This window comes from Cygnus atratus, chromosome 3 (genome assembly GCF_013377495.2).
Source record: "Cygnus atratus isolate AKBS03 ecotype Queensland, Australia chromosome 3, CAtr_DNAZoo_HiC_assembly, whole genome shotgun sequence".
Lineage (NCBI taxonomy): Eukaryota > Metazoa > Chordata > Aves > Anseriformes > Anatidae > Cygnus > Cygnus atratus.
Window position 1 is genome coordinate 96,629,581 of NC_066364.1, and position 16,602 is coordinate 96,646,182.

General features: G+C 42.5%; 1 protein-coding gene across 3 annotated transcripts in view; it reads left to right on the forward strand.

Annotated features, from left to right (window-relative positions):
• The window catches only part of HHAT (hedgehog acyltransferase), a 164,306-nt gene extending 148,013 nt beyond the window's left edge, over window positions 1–16,293 (forward strand). For all 3 annotated transcript variants that reach the window (XM_035559862.2, XM_035559845.2, XM_050709753.1), the window contains one exon: window positions 15,881–16,293. In XM_035559862.2, coding sequence (XP_035415755.1) covers window positions 15,881–16,133 — 253 coding nt within the window. In that variant the 3' untranslated portion in view covers window positions 16,134–16,293. The remainder of the gene's footprint in view (window positions 1–15,880) is intronic.
• Window positions 16,294–16,602: the final 309 nt, after the last annotated feature.

The following is a 16,602-nucleotide window of genomic DNA, read 5'->3' on the forward strand; positions in this document are numbered from 1 at the left end:
TTAGTAGTTACCACCTGTATGAGTTGATCATTTTGGAGGGGGGTCTTTTGCCAAACGACCTTTGGTATCCTTTCTGCACATACAGATGATGCATGTGCACATCAAAGCCACAAGGCAAGCTGAGCTACCTAAGGAGGATCCCTACAGAGGCAGGCTCATGAGCAGCAGGGGAAGTTTAATGTTGATATGTGAGTGGTGGGGGCTTTGTTTGTTCTCCCTCTTAAGACTAAGAATAACCATCTAAGATTTTGGGGGGTGGGGGAAGAAAAAAGTATTGTTATTAAATCTTCTTACTGTTCTCCTTTTCTAAAAAATGATTATTGTTTAACAAGAGAACTTGAATGTTTTACTGTCTCATAACGTACTTGATTAAGACCATTTGTTGTCAAATGTAGTGTATAGAGCCCATTTCCTAACTGGACTGTTAGATCAGAACTGATGAGTTGAGCAAGCCGCTGATAGCTTTCTTGGTAGTGAAAAGAGAATTTGTTCAAATTTGTGAGTTAGACTCTTGCTTCCTAGACCATATTTTCTCTGTTGCCAATTTGCTAGTTCACTTCTGAGTCTACCTTTAACGTTTCTTCCTCCCTTCCAGAGATACGCTTGATCACTTTAACCCTTTTGTCTTAATTTTTTCAGTCTTTGTCTAGAATAATGACAATGCGTATGAGTCACCCTTCTACTTCCGTCCTCTTTATTTATTGTACTTTGATGCTTCAGATCAAAATGGAGATGTGCCACGGCCTCTCAGGTATCCTACCCAACAGTTACAACATCTGTTGCAGAGTTTGGGTTAGGATTTAAAACAAATTAAGCTCCATTACTCTCTGAAGAATGAAAAATAATTTATCATTCTAAAGCCATAGAAGATATAGGGACTTCAGCAAAAGGGAAGATAGATATGATAGTAGATTGGTAATGACCTTGGTCCATCTGCCAGGGTAATTTTCCTGCCTTGGTAATCAAAATGTATTCAAATGCAATTTAAAGGTCATCAGGGATGCAGGTCCAAGACATAAGCAGAGTTTCTGATCAAAGTATTAAGTATTGTGTTTGACTTTTCCTTTTAAGAATGGCTGAAGGACTCTGCCAAACGATAAATTTCTCTTATTTAATCAGGCTTCTTTGTTACAACAAACTTTGACTGCAGCTGAGTTCTTCACTTGAGTCTGGTACTCAATGAAGCACTAAAGGACAGAGGAAGGTCTTTTATCCATAGCTATCTTTGGGTACTGCATTAAAGTGAACCCTGAGCCAAGTCCCAATGCAAAATGATTTTCTACAGAGGAAATAGAGGATTACCTGAGCAGCCTTACTCCATATGATAAACACAGTGTGAGTAGACATGAAGGATGCTGACACTCACATCAGTAAATTTGATCCAAAAAGCAGAACTTTCAAAATTTGTATTGGGTGTGCCAGTATCCATTCAAAAGATTTTTGGGAAGAGTAAGGCTGGAGAAACAGATTGTGCATTAGACATTAAAGAACCAATAAATTAAAAGGATACTTTTCTCTTTAAACATCCACTTAAGTGTTTTAAGTGAGCATGTATACATTTTTAGAAGTGTTTCCTTCATCCAGAATATGTAGTTTGGTATGAGGAATTTTACTAATAATTCATTTAGTACCAATACAAAATCCAACTGAAAATAAAGAGGTAAAGGAAGAAGAGAAACTATCTTTCCTTTCTATTAGGTATCCTAATTTTTGCCAAAGAAATGAGCATTAATCTCCTTGACAAGAGCAGGAGTAATACTGCCTTCAGAAGAAAAATAGCCTATTGCAGAGCGGTGAGCCATGTCCCCCCCACAGCAAATGGCAATATTTTGGTTCTTCTCTAGCTCATCAGTCAAAATGATGGACACCTTGACATCTTCATTTGGCAACAGGCTTTCACCAACATACCAAAGACTGCCAACCTCTAGCTTTAGCAATTCTAACTAAAACGAAGCAACTCCCAGTCAAATTAAGCCCCTGCACATTTTTACTGCAGCCATTACAAAATCACAGGTACCTCTTTTGGTAGCATGCTTTCCATGGCTAGGTTTCCTTCTGCCATCTCACCACACCTGTCTAAGCGGGTCAGATCTAGTAAGGTATTTTCTTTACCTCAGGTTTTACAATACATCATTCTTCTATTTCTTATGCCACACTAAAAATATGATCTGCATTAGGAGACCTCTCTGGGCCATCTATTGATCCTAACGGAGATGTTGGGAATGAGGTGAACAGACCAGTGGGACCTTTGAGCTGTGCAGTTGTTCCCCAGGTCTTCTTCCCAGGGCAGGCTCCGTCTCACACCAGGGAGCCGTGTGCCATCACGTGAACGCAGTGACTGTCCCACCTCCACACGGGCTTCGTGCATGCCCTGACAGCCCTCTGTGGCCACTGCATGCACCTCTCCCGTCAGGCATTCCCCACCTCGTGCTTTAGTTTCAGATCAGGGATGTGATAAGGTGTTGTTTTGGCATGTAGTGATTGTAAGCAACGATGTCTGAAGGGAGTCTGGGCCCGCCTGAGATGCGGCATTCATTATTTAGCCCCAAATTATATTTAATATGGCTAATCTGTGTGGTCACACCGTCACGTGTGAACCGTGATCTTTGAAATAAAACAAATCAGATCCAGCTCTGTTATACTGCATCCTCTGAGCTGATATGATGTTGTCTAAATTCATTCATTATTCTGGCTGCGTGGCTGATCCAGCGAGGAAAGAAAGCATGCACAGTGCGGAGAGGCTTACAGAAATGTTGTTTAGAAGGGGCTGTACATATGGAAATTTGTTCTCATTTCTTCCTTTGTGCTCTCCTCTTTACAAATGGAAATGACTGCTTCATAGCCAGTTCTCATTATACTTCCCTCCCATGAGGTGTGAAATCGGGACTGGGAGAAATCCCACTGCCACGAGGGACTGAAGGCGAATGCCTGCCATTGGGCTGCTGTGCCGGGGCTGGGCAGCAAGGCCCTGTCCCCTGGCATGGTACGGCATGGCCACAGCAGCCTCGGCAAGGGGAGCGGGGCCGGGCCAGGCTGGGGGTGGCAAGGCAGGGCTGAGGTGGACATCAAGACAGGGTCAGGCACAGCGTGTGGTGTATGCAATATGGGATAATACAGTTAAATACGGTTGTGAGGATGATGGCACTCTGGAGGCCCCTGGTGAGCTTGGTCAGGGCAATGAGAGCCTGCTGGTGCCCTCTCGGCCCTGGCATCCGTGTAAGTCCCATATATCTTCTGGTGAGGCAGCCGAGCAGATCCACCCCTCGGGGTTGTACAGCTGATTTCAACTTCTCTGCTCCTGTTTTGCATCAGTAGCAAACATGATCCAGGCTGTGAAGTGGCAGAGACAAATGAGTCACAGAAATGTCACTTCATTGCATTCCTGGACAAGGAGACAAGAAGCTAGTTGAACACTGTGGAGCTGATGTGTATAAATGGGTCACTTGTTTCCTTCGGGGAGGCGTGTGTTGGTTTTGAGCATGATGTGTATATTAGAGCTATCAGCAGTCTTGTTAAACACTTGCAGCACTGCTTTTATTACATTAAGTAGAGGTGCAAGGGTGGGAGAGGAGCAGAAGGTATAACAGCCTGTATCAGGTAATGATCCTGGCTGACTCTAGTGGGCCAGGAAAGCACATGGAAAGATCACATCTGATTTGTTAAATAAGATAGTTTAAATATTGGCACCAACCTTTTGGCAAGACACAGTAATACTGCTTTACTTGGTTGTATTTCAATGTATAGGAGCTCATGGCTGTGGCTTTTTTTTTTTTCCTTCTGGAAAATGCAACATCCTGCTAAAGACATCACTGGGAAAAAAGTACATATGGGGGTTCTTTTAGAAATCAAATTTTTCTTGTATATGCTTTGCTCCACCAGCATAGCCATCTAATGTTCAAGCAACATTGTGAATGGTCCCATTCAGCAGCTGTTTAGGAAGCTTTCTTAAAACAGGAGAGCAAGGAGAGCAACAACAATAACAACATCTGAAGTTTTCATGTGCCCTCCTCTGCAGGGTAAAAAGGCAAAGAAGTGTTGTTATCCTCAGTGCACAGATGGAGGGGCTAGGGCTGATAGACTCTTTTTGATCGCAGTTACCAAGTTGGTACATAACTTTCTCAGATCCATGCTGACCAAAATTCCTTCCCTCAGGTGGTCTCCTGCTGGTCTGAGACCAGATCCCAGGAAGGCAGAGTGGGGCTCAGGACACAAGCTCCCTGCAGCTGGCAGTGCTGACAGAAGCTGCATGTTGAGGTAGCTTCCTGGGTGTTCCTAATTCCTGTGTTCTGACACAGGTGATAAAGGGATTGCTAGATTTTGCTTCAGATATGCTTCAAGCTTGTGCAGCTCACAGAGGTAAATCTGTAATTTCAGATACTCTGAGCTCTGTGTCACAGAGGCACACTGCTAATTCACACAGAAAGCAGCGAATGAGGCCTTGAGAACTCCCAAGATGTACTCATAAAATCCAGAACGTGTTTTCTTAGAATGTACAAGTAAATTGTCTGATTTTGACCTTAAAGTCAACTAAATATTGTTATCTTTCAAGTAATTTTAAGTTGTTTTTTTTTCTCTCTTACAAATGGTCTTGATGGTGGATTAACGCATTCTTTTGTTCCAAAAAAAACCAAAAAGAACTCAATCTTACCTGCAAAGTATCTGTAATTGAACTATTCTTCACTCAGAGGGCAGTGAGGCACTGGCACAGGCTGCCCAGAGAAGCTGTGGATGCCCCATCCCTGGAGGTGCTCAAGGCCAGGCTGGATGGGGCTTTGGGCAGCCTGGTCTGGTGGGAGGTGTCCCTGCCCGTGGCAGGGGGTTGGAACTGAATGGTCTTTAAGGTCCCTTCCAACTCAAGCCTTTCTATGATAATTTTAGTATTTAGTTGCTATGATTATATGAGCTACAGCAGGGTCAGGTCAGCCTCCGCACATGAGAAGTGCAACAGCTGTTCTATCAAAAAGGGGTCAACCAAGTACGGCCCTTTTTCTACAGATAACTTTTATGCAATAATTACATTTCATGCGATACGTCACCAGTGGGGTGGAGGTTGTTCACTGTCAATGTTTTCTACTGGCTGATTGCCAGCTTCAGGTGCCACTGTCCTTCCACAGCTGTGTGTGTTAACTGCACCATTGGTCCTTTTCTTCGTGGTTTGGAAATGCTGTGGAAACAAGACACAAGTGGAAGTGAAGTAACTGCATACAGCCTGAGAGCAGCAGCATTAAAAACACCTTAGTCCTGAATTGATTGTTATGGCTTGATAAGCGATTGCAAGATTGCTTCGTTCCCTTATCTATGTACTTCCATCCCTTGAGATGTTTGGATTTCTCTTAAGTGAGGACTCGATTCAGTGTCCTCACTTGTAGTACTAGTGTTATACCGATACAGCAATTATCCCAAATGCCATGTTCCTGTAAATTACTGATGTGTTGTCAGCCCTTCTTTTACTGCATGGAGCTGTAACAGGTAACATAATTTTTGTTACACAGAGAATTTCTTGTACAAGGCCTCTGTGATAAGACATTGCAGTTTCTGTATTGCTCGTGTAGCTGGTTGTAAGTAGTTGTTAAATTTGTTGCACTGCTTGCTTTCTTCTGCTTAACACTACAAGAGACAAGGCAACGCCACAGAATTGCTGAAATGGTCTAGGAACATAACTGGTTTTGTGGATGAGAAGAGAAAATTGTAGACTAAAGGTTGCTGCAAGTAGGAGGAGGAGGACAGAGAATAACTGATCCGTAAATATACTTCACAATTAAAAATTTATTATTTTTTTCATCATTTAAGCATCTTACTTTCATGACCATTCCAGGATACCTTGTTCAGAAATTGGGTTGGGGAATTAAATTATAGTACTTCACCATTTTACCCAAATGTTTGCTTGCTGATGATGGGTGGTTTAAATTCTCTCCCTTTCAAAGCCTTGATACAGCCTTGATTTCTCCAGAGCTCCCCAGCACTATGCAAAAAGGCTGACACACAAACCAAAATCCAAGAAGGGAGACCCCCAATTAGACTGATAAAGAAATCTTCATGAAATTCAAGCTGTAGTAAAGGGGAAGTTAACTCGTCCTTGTGCTCAGCCTGTCTTTCTTTGTGTGTCATGGGTATCTCTACTCAGTAACAACAGATAACTAGGTACTCGACTCAGGGTTGTGCCAGGCAGCAGCAGTCCAGCTCTGCCCTTGGGACGTGTCTGGTCTGGGGAGTTAGCTCTGTATTCTCACATTTCGTCATGCAGCCGTAACAAAAGGACTCTCGTGGCTCTGATGTTTTGAATGGTGTCCGTAATGCTGTCAACGAATAATTACAAGCAGAAAATACCATAAAATCTTTGCAAGTGTTAGCATTCCATAGTTGTTCACACTCTGTTTAAGGAGGTTATTCTGGGAATGCCTGAGCAGACGTTTAAGGATAAGCATAGCGTTGCCCTCATTATGCGTGGCAAGACAGGTAGATTACTTTAAAGTGTTTTCGTTGCATGACACTTTGAAGAGGTAGCTCTTTTGCCTTGCTTCTGGGTGAAGATACATCTTTATTTACAGTGCTGCTTTTTGAAGCTTTTGTCTTTGTTGTTTAAAAAAAAAAAAAAGGCACTATTTCTTATTTTGTGTGCTTTGATTTCACATTATTTTGGTGCGGTTCCCAACTAAAAACCTGGGAGGAGCAGGAAAGTTGCTTCTAGCTTATAGATTCACCCCTTCTTAATCTGGAAACTAAAGCTGTTTGGATTTCTTTTCTTTTCCTATTATCAATTCTGGCAGAAAGACTCTGCCAGGCAGTTTTAAGCTGTCTTTTTTTCTAAAAAGAAAATTGTCTAAATTCAGGTCCAGCAGTTGCACTAATGTGGTTCTTTTGATTTTAGTTGAATTAGTCCAGAGTCAACGTGTGAGACCAGGAGTGCAGCCTAAAATCTCAGACTTTTTTCCACTGACTAGCTCTACTGGAAAAACTACTAGTGTGTGAAGTTTATTTTAAAACATGAGGCAGAAAACGTAACTGCTGTGTTTCTTTTGTTCTTTATACAGTATTTCAAGTAAATTACTTGTCAGAATTATGGTCAGGCGATACCACAAAAAATCAAGCAATGTAGAGTGAAGTTACCAGCATTCCCCTACTCACTTCATGTGTTATGTACAAGGGAAATAACGCTTCTAATCTACATTGCACAGCATCTGGAGAGCAGCTAGAATCGTGGTTAGGTATCAGTAAGTGGGGTTTGGCTCCAAAGGCAATCATATCCTGTATGGGTACCCACGTCCATGGGGCATTTACCAGCATTTGTAAATAAGACAGCAGTTTTTCTCTTTCAGATGCATGCTTAGTGCAACGCAAATGGTTTTGGCATCATCACTGAATCATGTCAAGGGGTGCTTTATAAAATGATAGCCCGGTATTTTGAGCTACCTATGGAATTGTTTATTTGCATCTTACCTAGTTGATAGGAATAAGTGTGTTTAACATGCTTTCTACATCCCTGACGTAGGTTGAATTGCTTTCTTGTTTAAGGCAGTCCTTGTCAGCAGGCAGCTTTCTTTAGTGCCATCAAGCATAAAAGCGAAATTATTTTAGCTATTGGCGAAGTGTGGATCCACTCTCAATAAGAACAAAGAAAAGTTACAGCTTTTGTGATCTGTATCTGTTTTTCCTGTTTCTGCTAAATGGAACCTGTTTGCGTTATGCCCATGCTCAGAGACTACAGCTTTCTGCTCTCAGCAGTGCTGATCCTGAGTTGCAGTCATCCTGCACTGCAGATGATGGTCTTTGACTGTTATCTCTCCATTTGCAGTTTTTCTCAGCGGCGATAAGTACTCCTCGGAAAGCCACAGATGTAAGCATTCTCCAGGATGGTATAATTTAAAATTCACATAGGTAGACTACTATGTAATACATTGGTTAATGTCCTTAGCTGGAAATTACTTCATGTCTGCTGAAGACGAAGCTTTTGTGGTTACTGCCAACGTACCTGGGTGAGGTTCAGATCTAGACCTGGCAGCTGAGCATTTTGTGCTTTTCAGCCTTGTTTACGGATTCTGTATGGGACAGCTTCTGAGTCATCCTTACAGTGCTTCCCTGGCTTTCCTTTGCAGTGCCCCCTGCGGTACAGTGATGATTTGTCCGAATATCTGGACCTTATTGAAGCTGAAGCATCAACACCTGAAAATCTGTAACAATTAGCAAAGTTGGCCTGGAGTCTCCCATGCTGGTGCTGCTTGGCTCTGCTCCCAAGGTCTGCTGTGGATGGAGGGGAAAGATGTGAGAGTTCTTTGCTGAGCTCTAGTAGTGGGGCAAGGTGGCACCTTGAATATAGAGACCCCGCGAATCTGGGCGCTGCTTTACAAGGTGGGGGATGGCTGGGGCTGTGCCCGTGCTGGCAGAATTGTTGTTGCTCCTCCATCATGGCACGGGTGAGACTTCCTCTTCACACAGCCCAAGGAGGAGCAAAGCATGCAACGTGAAGGCTGAAAGCAGCAGCAAAATAACAGTGCCATGGTTTATGCTAGGACTTTGTTTGCCATATGCATTTTTTTCAACTTAATTCACAGCCCCCTGTGTACTGCACCCTACCTCACCATCCTTGCAGTTATCCCTGAATGCGTGCCGGGGGGTGATTTGATATCCCTGGTTTGAGTGCTCCCATACAACAGCCATAAAGCCAGTGAAATGCAAGTGAAATTCTGTGCATCAGGTCTTTTTTCCAGGCCTGTTTATTATCAACTGAAATGTGTGTATAGGTAGCTGAACTGTAAGCATACAAAAATAAAATGCTTATTAGTAAGAACTCCTACACAAGGATACAGGCTGTTTCCAGACAGTAACGCTTAAGTTGGCCATTAATTTAGAAAAGTACCACAGTCGCATTTAAATATGTGAGCAATAAAAACTACTAGACTGTTCAATTTACATTTTAAACCCAGGAACCATAATTAGTCCTTAGGCTAAGATTTCAAGGATTAAAATTTCTTCTGGATTTGAAGAGGAACAGCTACAGCCAATAGTTATGCACAACCTTGTATTTTTAAGGGCCTGTCCTCAAAAGTGGATTATGAAAATAATAATAATAAAAAAAATTGATCCCCAACTCCAGGAGATTAGGAAGAATTCAAATAATGCAAAGACCGCTTCCCTGACCAAAGCCGTTTCCACAGCACGATGCACACAGAAAAAGTCTTTTAATAGCACTGCTCAAGAATACACAGGCTGTTGAGAAACTGCATTCCTAATCAATGGGAGGACAAACTGGGTGGGGGGGACTCTCTAAATCAGGCTTAGATCATTGCTTAGATCAGGCTTAGATCAAGCAGCGCATACAGAGGTCAGCAGAGATTGGGCAGGTTTAAAAGATGCCTCAGTGATTGGGATAGGGTACAGCCGGGTGATTAAGATACATTAATAAATTTTCCATGAGTCTAATTATGCTGCTGTACCAACAGTGTAGTAAAACTTAATGTGGATATGCTGCAGCCATGCAGCAGGGGAGTTGCATTGCTTCAGTTAATATCTTACGTGATAATAATTCTCTGCTTTTGGCCCTGCTACGTGATACTGCAGTTTACTTTATTGCAGAGTGGTCATAATTCAACAAATACAGGAGCTTTTCCTGGCATCTTACCAGGTCTACTTGCATCTTTCCACCTCTAAATTTTGTTCTTAGGATAGGCTGTAACACAGCACTGCTTAAACAATGCTGCCAGCCACTAATAAACCAGCAATCTCATGAAGCAATGACGGAATGTGATTAGGAACTGAAGAAGTGGGATATATCACAGCATCACGGAACTGGTGAGGCTGGCAGGGACACCCAGAGCAGGCTGCCCAGGGCCGTGTCCAGTTGGATGTTGAACATCTCCAAGGAGGAGGCTCCACAGCCTCTGGGCAGCCTGTGCCAGTGCTCCCATCACCGCACAGCACAGAAGGGCTGCCTGGTGCTGAGGGCACCTCCTGTGCTCCGCTTTGTGCCCGTGGCCTCTGGTCCTGGCGCTGGGCACCACTGAGAAGAGCCTGGCTCTGTCCTCTTTGCACCTGCCCTTCAGGTACTTATGGACCTCCTCTTCACCTGAGCCTCCTCTTCTCTAGTATATATATATTTATATATATAAAAGCATGAAAGCTAACTTTACTGAATTCCAAATAGTTCTAATGCTTCCATAATTGCCTCTGGTTTTTCTTTACACCTGGGAGTGCAGTTGTTTACTATTATGGGTTCCAGTTCAGCAAGTATTTCTTAAGTGTTTGGCTTTATTTAATGAATATTAAAATAATTTAAGCAAGCAAACAAAAGTTGTGCTTGGGTCCTTTTCTGTGCACGGTAATTGAAAATGCCCAGGTTCCTGTCTGGATGAGTTGTGAGTAAGGGGAGGCAGATTGGAAGGAATTAGCATCTAAAGGCACTGTAAAGCGGTTTGTAGAAACACTCTCTGTAAAGGGTGGCTTTGCTATTTATCATCTGAATGCTGTATTTTGAACAGCATATTGTAAAGCTTCAGAGTATCCTTCAGAAATAACTTTTTAAATTTGAAAATTATCATTTCATTCATAGTCTGATTTAGTACCTTCAGAGTAGGACTGAACTCCGGGAGAAACAGAGAAGTAGGCATACATTATAACACAGTGTTACCCAGTGCCCAGCATTACACAGGGCTGCATGTATCATGTCTCTGTAGATGCAGCAGCTGGAAAATTTGATGCACAACCCATGGAGCAATTTTGTGTAAGCCAGTGGGATCACCTCTGGTGGGCTTTGAAGTTAGCAGTCCCACATCTGTGTGTTGAATGATAGCTGAAGATACGTAGGGTTTACTTTTCCAACCCCCTAAAGGTGGTAACGAGGTGTCAGGCTGCACAGTGCTTGTAATGCATCCTGTTGGCCATGTCCTGCCATAAGGGTCAGCAGCGGTCCACCTGGAAGCGAGGGACAGACCTGAAATTAAAGTTAAAAATCCGGAGTTTGCCCTCTATTTCAGATGTTGGACCAGATAATAGGTTTCTTTCAACTAATCTTTACTTTTGAATGTGTTATTTTTCCTGAAAATGTGACAGTTTTACTGATCTCATAAGGATGTTAGCACTTGTAGGTAAGAGAGGTCTTGGCCTCAAATGCTGGTTTGATTTGGCTTTTTATTCAACCTGACAAATCAGTGCCTGGTCCTCCTCCTCATCCCCACAGTTGTGTCTCCGTAATTCTGTACAGGGTGGTTGCTTCAGTGTCCTGTCACATGCGAAGAGTTGCTTAAGGGTAAATTTTCCTGAGTGCTAAGTCTTGCCAGCAACTTAGGTGCTTCCAAATCAAAGTCACAGTAACATGTACGCTCCTGAAGTCAAGCTTTTCAAAGCTTTTTTTTTTTTTTTTTTTTTTTACATTGATTTAATAACTACTCTTGTGCTTTGATGACTTTTGAGGACTGTGTGGCCAAGTCTCATCTGAAAACAGTATTAAGGTCCCACAGCAAGTAAGGCACTTTTGGGAAATGTAAGATGCAACTACTGCCCCTTTCTCTTAGCTCTCACAGGCTGGAGGAAACAAAGTGCCATTTCCTAGTGTTTGGACATTTTGTGATAGCTCAAGAGGCCCCAGCACATTGCTAGCATGATTCTTTTGCAGCACGGTAGATGATTAGGAAATGTGAAAGAATTTCATTATGGATATATAATTAAATGGTTTTTCAGATGATTTGAAGTGAGGTAATGAGGACATAGCCAGACTTTTGAGAGCTGTGATCCAAGCAACTACTTTTCGATTGAAAGCTTAGTTTTACCCTACTATCTTCAGTTTAAAATCTAGAATGGGCCAGAAACATGATCTTATCTAGATGTCCACAAAGTATCTAGAAGCATTTTGGAAGAGGAGATAGGAAGTTCAAGGGAAGGAACTATTCCAAAAGCTGTTCCTGTTGCAGTTAGTTTGTGTTAATTCTTTTTTGAGCACGTAATGAAAACAAGTTTCATATTCATTACACTGAAAGGTGAGTACATAACATGTCAAAATGCAGTTTTAAACCAGCAAGACTATTGAATAAGCTGTGTGTGACAGAGCAGCGTCTCCTGCCCACTTGGGGTTGGAGACTTTTTTGGGACGAGGTGATATGATAGATAAAGCGTTGCTGTTACCTTGACACAGGCTTCACAGTCCTCTTCACAAAAAAACCTGTTTGAGTTTTGTGAAGCAGTGTACCTGGGTAAGTCGAGAATTTGGTTGTGATTCCACTGATGATTCTCACCCAGCATCCCTTTGCTAAAAGTCCAGCTGTCTAAAAATAAAAAATATGTAGGTAAATCTTACAGAATTTGCTAGATTAGGTAATAGCATATAAATTTGTTCTTAGATTTACAGATAGCATATGTTAGTGAATACTACTTCATCTTTCCACAAAAAAAGATTATGAAAATCTGAGTCATCTCACGAAACTTGGTTTTCAAGTCTAAAATCAAATTACTGCTGACAGTCAACAAACTGTAAGATTTAAGGTGCTATGTGGCTTGTATTTGAATAGGTAAGCCTCCCTCAGTCATTTCCTAAGGTTAGTATTTAATATGACCCTAATAATATTGTTTATAGAAGTGCATTTTATATATACGATTTTGCAGAGAAATGTTGGTGCAGAATGCAGGCATGTGTACTTCTGAATGGAGTCTGAAGGACGTTATGGGGTGGATGACATTTTCTGTACGAGGATGCAGTGATTTAGGGTAATAAGGTAAAGCTGGGGAGCCACCAGAAAGAAGAGCCCCTTGAACTGTGATGTCAGGGTAAGAGCAGAATGAGGGAGAGCAAAAGGCCTGAGAAAAGAAAATACATTACAGTGCTGGCCCAGGGCAAAAAGTGTGATTTCCTTGGAACTATGGACCTGAATACATCAGTAACTTCTGGTTGCTTGGGTTTATGAAGAGAAACTGTTAAAGTATGGAAAAGGCTCCTGTGAGTGTATCTTGTGAGAGGGCAGCTCATGCTGCTGTCTGATTATGGAGGTCACACACAAGGATGACACGTGGGTCATTTGCATCAGAAAAAACGCCAGACAGAATTTGAAATGACGTCCTTGCTGGGTTAGTGTTGCTCGATGCATCCTGCCCTACAACATCACCTTCTGGAGACGAAGTTCTTCAGTCTGTTTATCAGGTTCATCATGTGTCCGATCATGAAATGGGACAGAGAGGTGAAAAGAGTTTAAAGAGCCCTTGCTTGCTTCGGGCTGTCCTCGGGCCACTTTCAGGTGTGCCACTTTGCACTTGTGCAAATCTGCACTGAGTGAATTGGTTAATCCAGGATCGTGTGGAAGCAGAACATGATGCCTTTGTTTTGCTGAGTTACAGTGGAGGTGCCGTACGTATTTCCCCACACCTTGTAGCAGTGCACGTGATTCCTGTAGGGCGAGGATGGGCCTGCAAGGCAGAGGTACCTCCTCCTTCAGCCCAGCTCTGAGAGGGCTGCCTCTTGCCCCTGCAGCAAGAAGTGCTTTGGGATCTGTGTGGCTCCTCCTAGAACAGATGTAGCAAGAATAAATAAAAAAGTTCTTTTCCCTGTCCCATAACGGGTGACTTTGTCTCCCCCCTTACTTTTCAGCTTAATTAGAGCAGGAGGAGATAATCTGCTGGATGCAATCCCTGACACCTGTTACTGTACAGGAGAAACTCCCTGCCTTCCAAGAGGATTACCACAGGCCTGACTATAGCGCCATGAGAGCCCCATAAAGCCATGTCGTGGGCACTGAGAAGGAATTTTATCTTAAGTCTAAGGCATCTAGAAAAGATTTCTAGCGTGTACCTACATATCCTGCCAAGGTCTCTTATAACTAGGATTTAATGTACATGTACTGGCTTGCGATAACAACCAAGTCATAAGGACCACTGCCGGCGCATTTTCTGTGTGCCAGGTCTTTAAAGTATTATAAAAAATGCTTAATATCTATCTGGCAAGGTTTCCAAAAGTACCCTTTTTGAAAACCCAAAACAAAAAAGCAGCTCTAGAGCCTGTCGTCTTTTAACGTGTTGTCTCTGTCTGCACAGAGCAGACACCAGAATATTGCTTCCAGGAAAGGGATGGTTTTATTGCATCCGTTGACATGCTTTCAAGCTAAATGTTACCATAGACAAAGCACAGCCAGGCTTTAGCTTGCTATTGAAGGTAAAACCCACTCTACACTGGCCTAATATCACTGAAGAAACTAAGCTAGTTCGTTGCTAAAAATCCCTTTGGAGATACCTCAGCAGTTTTGTTTTGTGAAACAAATAATTAAATGAGAAGGTATAATTTTGCTTTAGGGTGTTGTGAAGACAATTGATGAACATTTGTAAATGTCTCGGTGAAAATCATTCCGGTCCCATGACTGTATTTCACCATGAAACAAGGACAGAACAAATAAGAGATCCATGAAACACACAGCTCTTCACAGGGGGGAAAAAAAAAACTTTTTCTAGCTCTATTCCAGGGTCAAACATTGCACTGCCTGGGCTCTCTGTGTGCCCAGGAAGGGTCCCAGCACGCGCAGCCCCAGAAGTGCAGGGCAGAGCCCGAGGCAGCCAGCCCTGCTGAGGGCAGGCTGTTAAGTTAAGGCTCAGCAAGACGGGAGCACAGTTCAGCAGCACCCAGTCTAGAATGGGCTTGAAGCCTGGACAAAGCCAGCCTGCAAAATACCTCGTGAGCATGCCTTCAGAAAGAGTATTCTGTTGTGGAGAGGATATGTCTTCTCTCCATCCCTTCTGCAGGCCACTGAGGAATCTCATTTCTGCCAGCAGGCTCCTCTGATCAGAATTTTCTCCAAATGGGAGCGCAGAAGCCCTTTTTTTGAAAGCAGCAGTTGTTGGTTCAAGGGTGGCATATAGAAAACCAGTCAAACACACAACCAGAGTTCCTGTGTTGACAATGACAAAAAGACAAAAAAAAACTCAAATACCCTCCTCCCTTTCCCTTCCCCTCAACAAAACATTAGGGCCTAATGCTGGGGCTTTCAGCCTATAAATTCTAAGGTGAGGATGGAGAAAATGAGCAGAGGAGGAAAAGTATCAACAAAGGCAGCTTCATTTATCTGATTCTGAAATCCACTGATACAGATTTTTCAAGTGATCTGCAACTGCCCTGGGAAAGGGTTGTCCTTTTGGCTTGTGACCTCCTGCTGCTCACTTGCTTAGCTGCTAAAAGCTCCAGTGAAAAAAGGTGACTTCCGCTAAACAGAATTAAAAATAATGACAACATGTGACGTTTCCCCAGCAAAAGTTTAAATACTAGAGGAGTATTTCTTTTTTATTAAAAAAAAAAATAAAAAATAAAAACCTAACAAGTACAGAGCAGGCAAATGGGGCTGTCTCTTCTGCACTGGCACAGTGCTATTCTGACCCCATTAGCTGTCACTGGGCTGCAGAGTGCATGCATCGATTTTACACCCAGCTGCAGGGTATCCAAACCAGCCTCAATCAGAGATTTCTTCAGACTCTTTTTGCAGAACAGGTAGCTGGATTTGTGCTGATTTTTAATAACCTGCATTATGGTTATGCATGCCTGTGTGCATAGGAAGCACTGTAGCCAGCGTAAAGCATCGGGATGCGTTCAGGGATTTTGCTTGACAGACAAACCTGCCACAAAGGAGAGGATTGAAACAGACCTCTATAATTCAGCAAGTGTCCTTTGGGGATGTGGAGCAGGAGTAACCCTGAACCAGTTTGCTGAAAATGGAAAAGACTGCATCTATAGAGGGTCAGGCATCCCTGAAGCTTTAGTCAATCCAGGTTTCCCCTTTTGAATTTTGTGGGTTGGCTCTAGTTACAATACCGAATTGCTAATAAAATTAATTAAAAGCATAGTAAGCTGGTCATCCCAGGAGTATTTCTGTGTGAAGCAGTCATTAATTATTCTGACTAGGCTTGTCTGTCTTTCTATTTATAGGTTGGCCATGGGCAACACTGACTGTTCTCGGGTTCCTGTACTGCTATTCTCACGTGGGAATCGAATGGGAACGCACGTACGCTGTGAATTAAGGGTGATGCAGAGCGACAAGTATCATGGCAGCTTACACGTCGATGGTTTTCTACACTGGACGTCTTATCTGCAGAAGAATGTGCCAGACCAAGTACTTGGTCAATGTGTTAAAACTAAAAGCTCATTTAGTTCCTTCTGGATGGTGAATTCAGGAATTTAAGCAGAAACACTAATGGGCTATATGAAGGGTGGGGAGAAATTATGAAGCATTTTGAATGATGTTATTTTTATAAAACAGCAAGTCTGTGACTGTACACTGAAAGTGTGCACCTCAGAATATGTATTTCACATGTGATAAAGACTGTTTTTATTTCTTCCAATATTTTGCTGCCTATTTTGACGTACTGAAGAAAATTCTTTTTTCCTACATTGCACAATTCAAAAAAACCTCCAATCTCTCTCAGCTTCTGTCCAGGGGCACACAGGGCTGTGCCCTGCACTTACATTACTTGTGACAGGCAGGATGCTCATCAGTTCATTTTGATTGCTTTCTGATTTAAGGTAGAACATTTTTGGTGTTCTCACTGCTTGCAGATTTTCAGCCATAAAGGACTTTCTAGTTACTGTAGCAAAGTCTGCTTTTTCTCTTTAATTTCTTCATTTAAACGCTTTTTTTTTTGGAAGTCTTG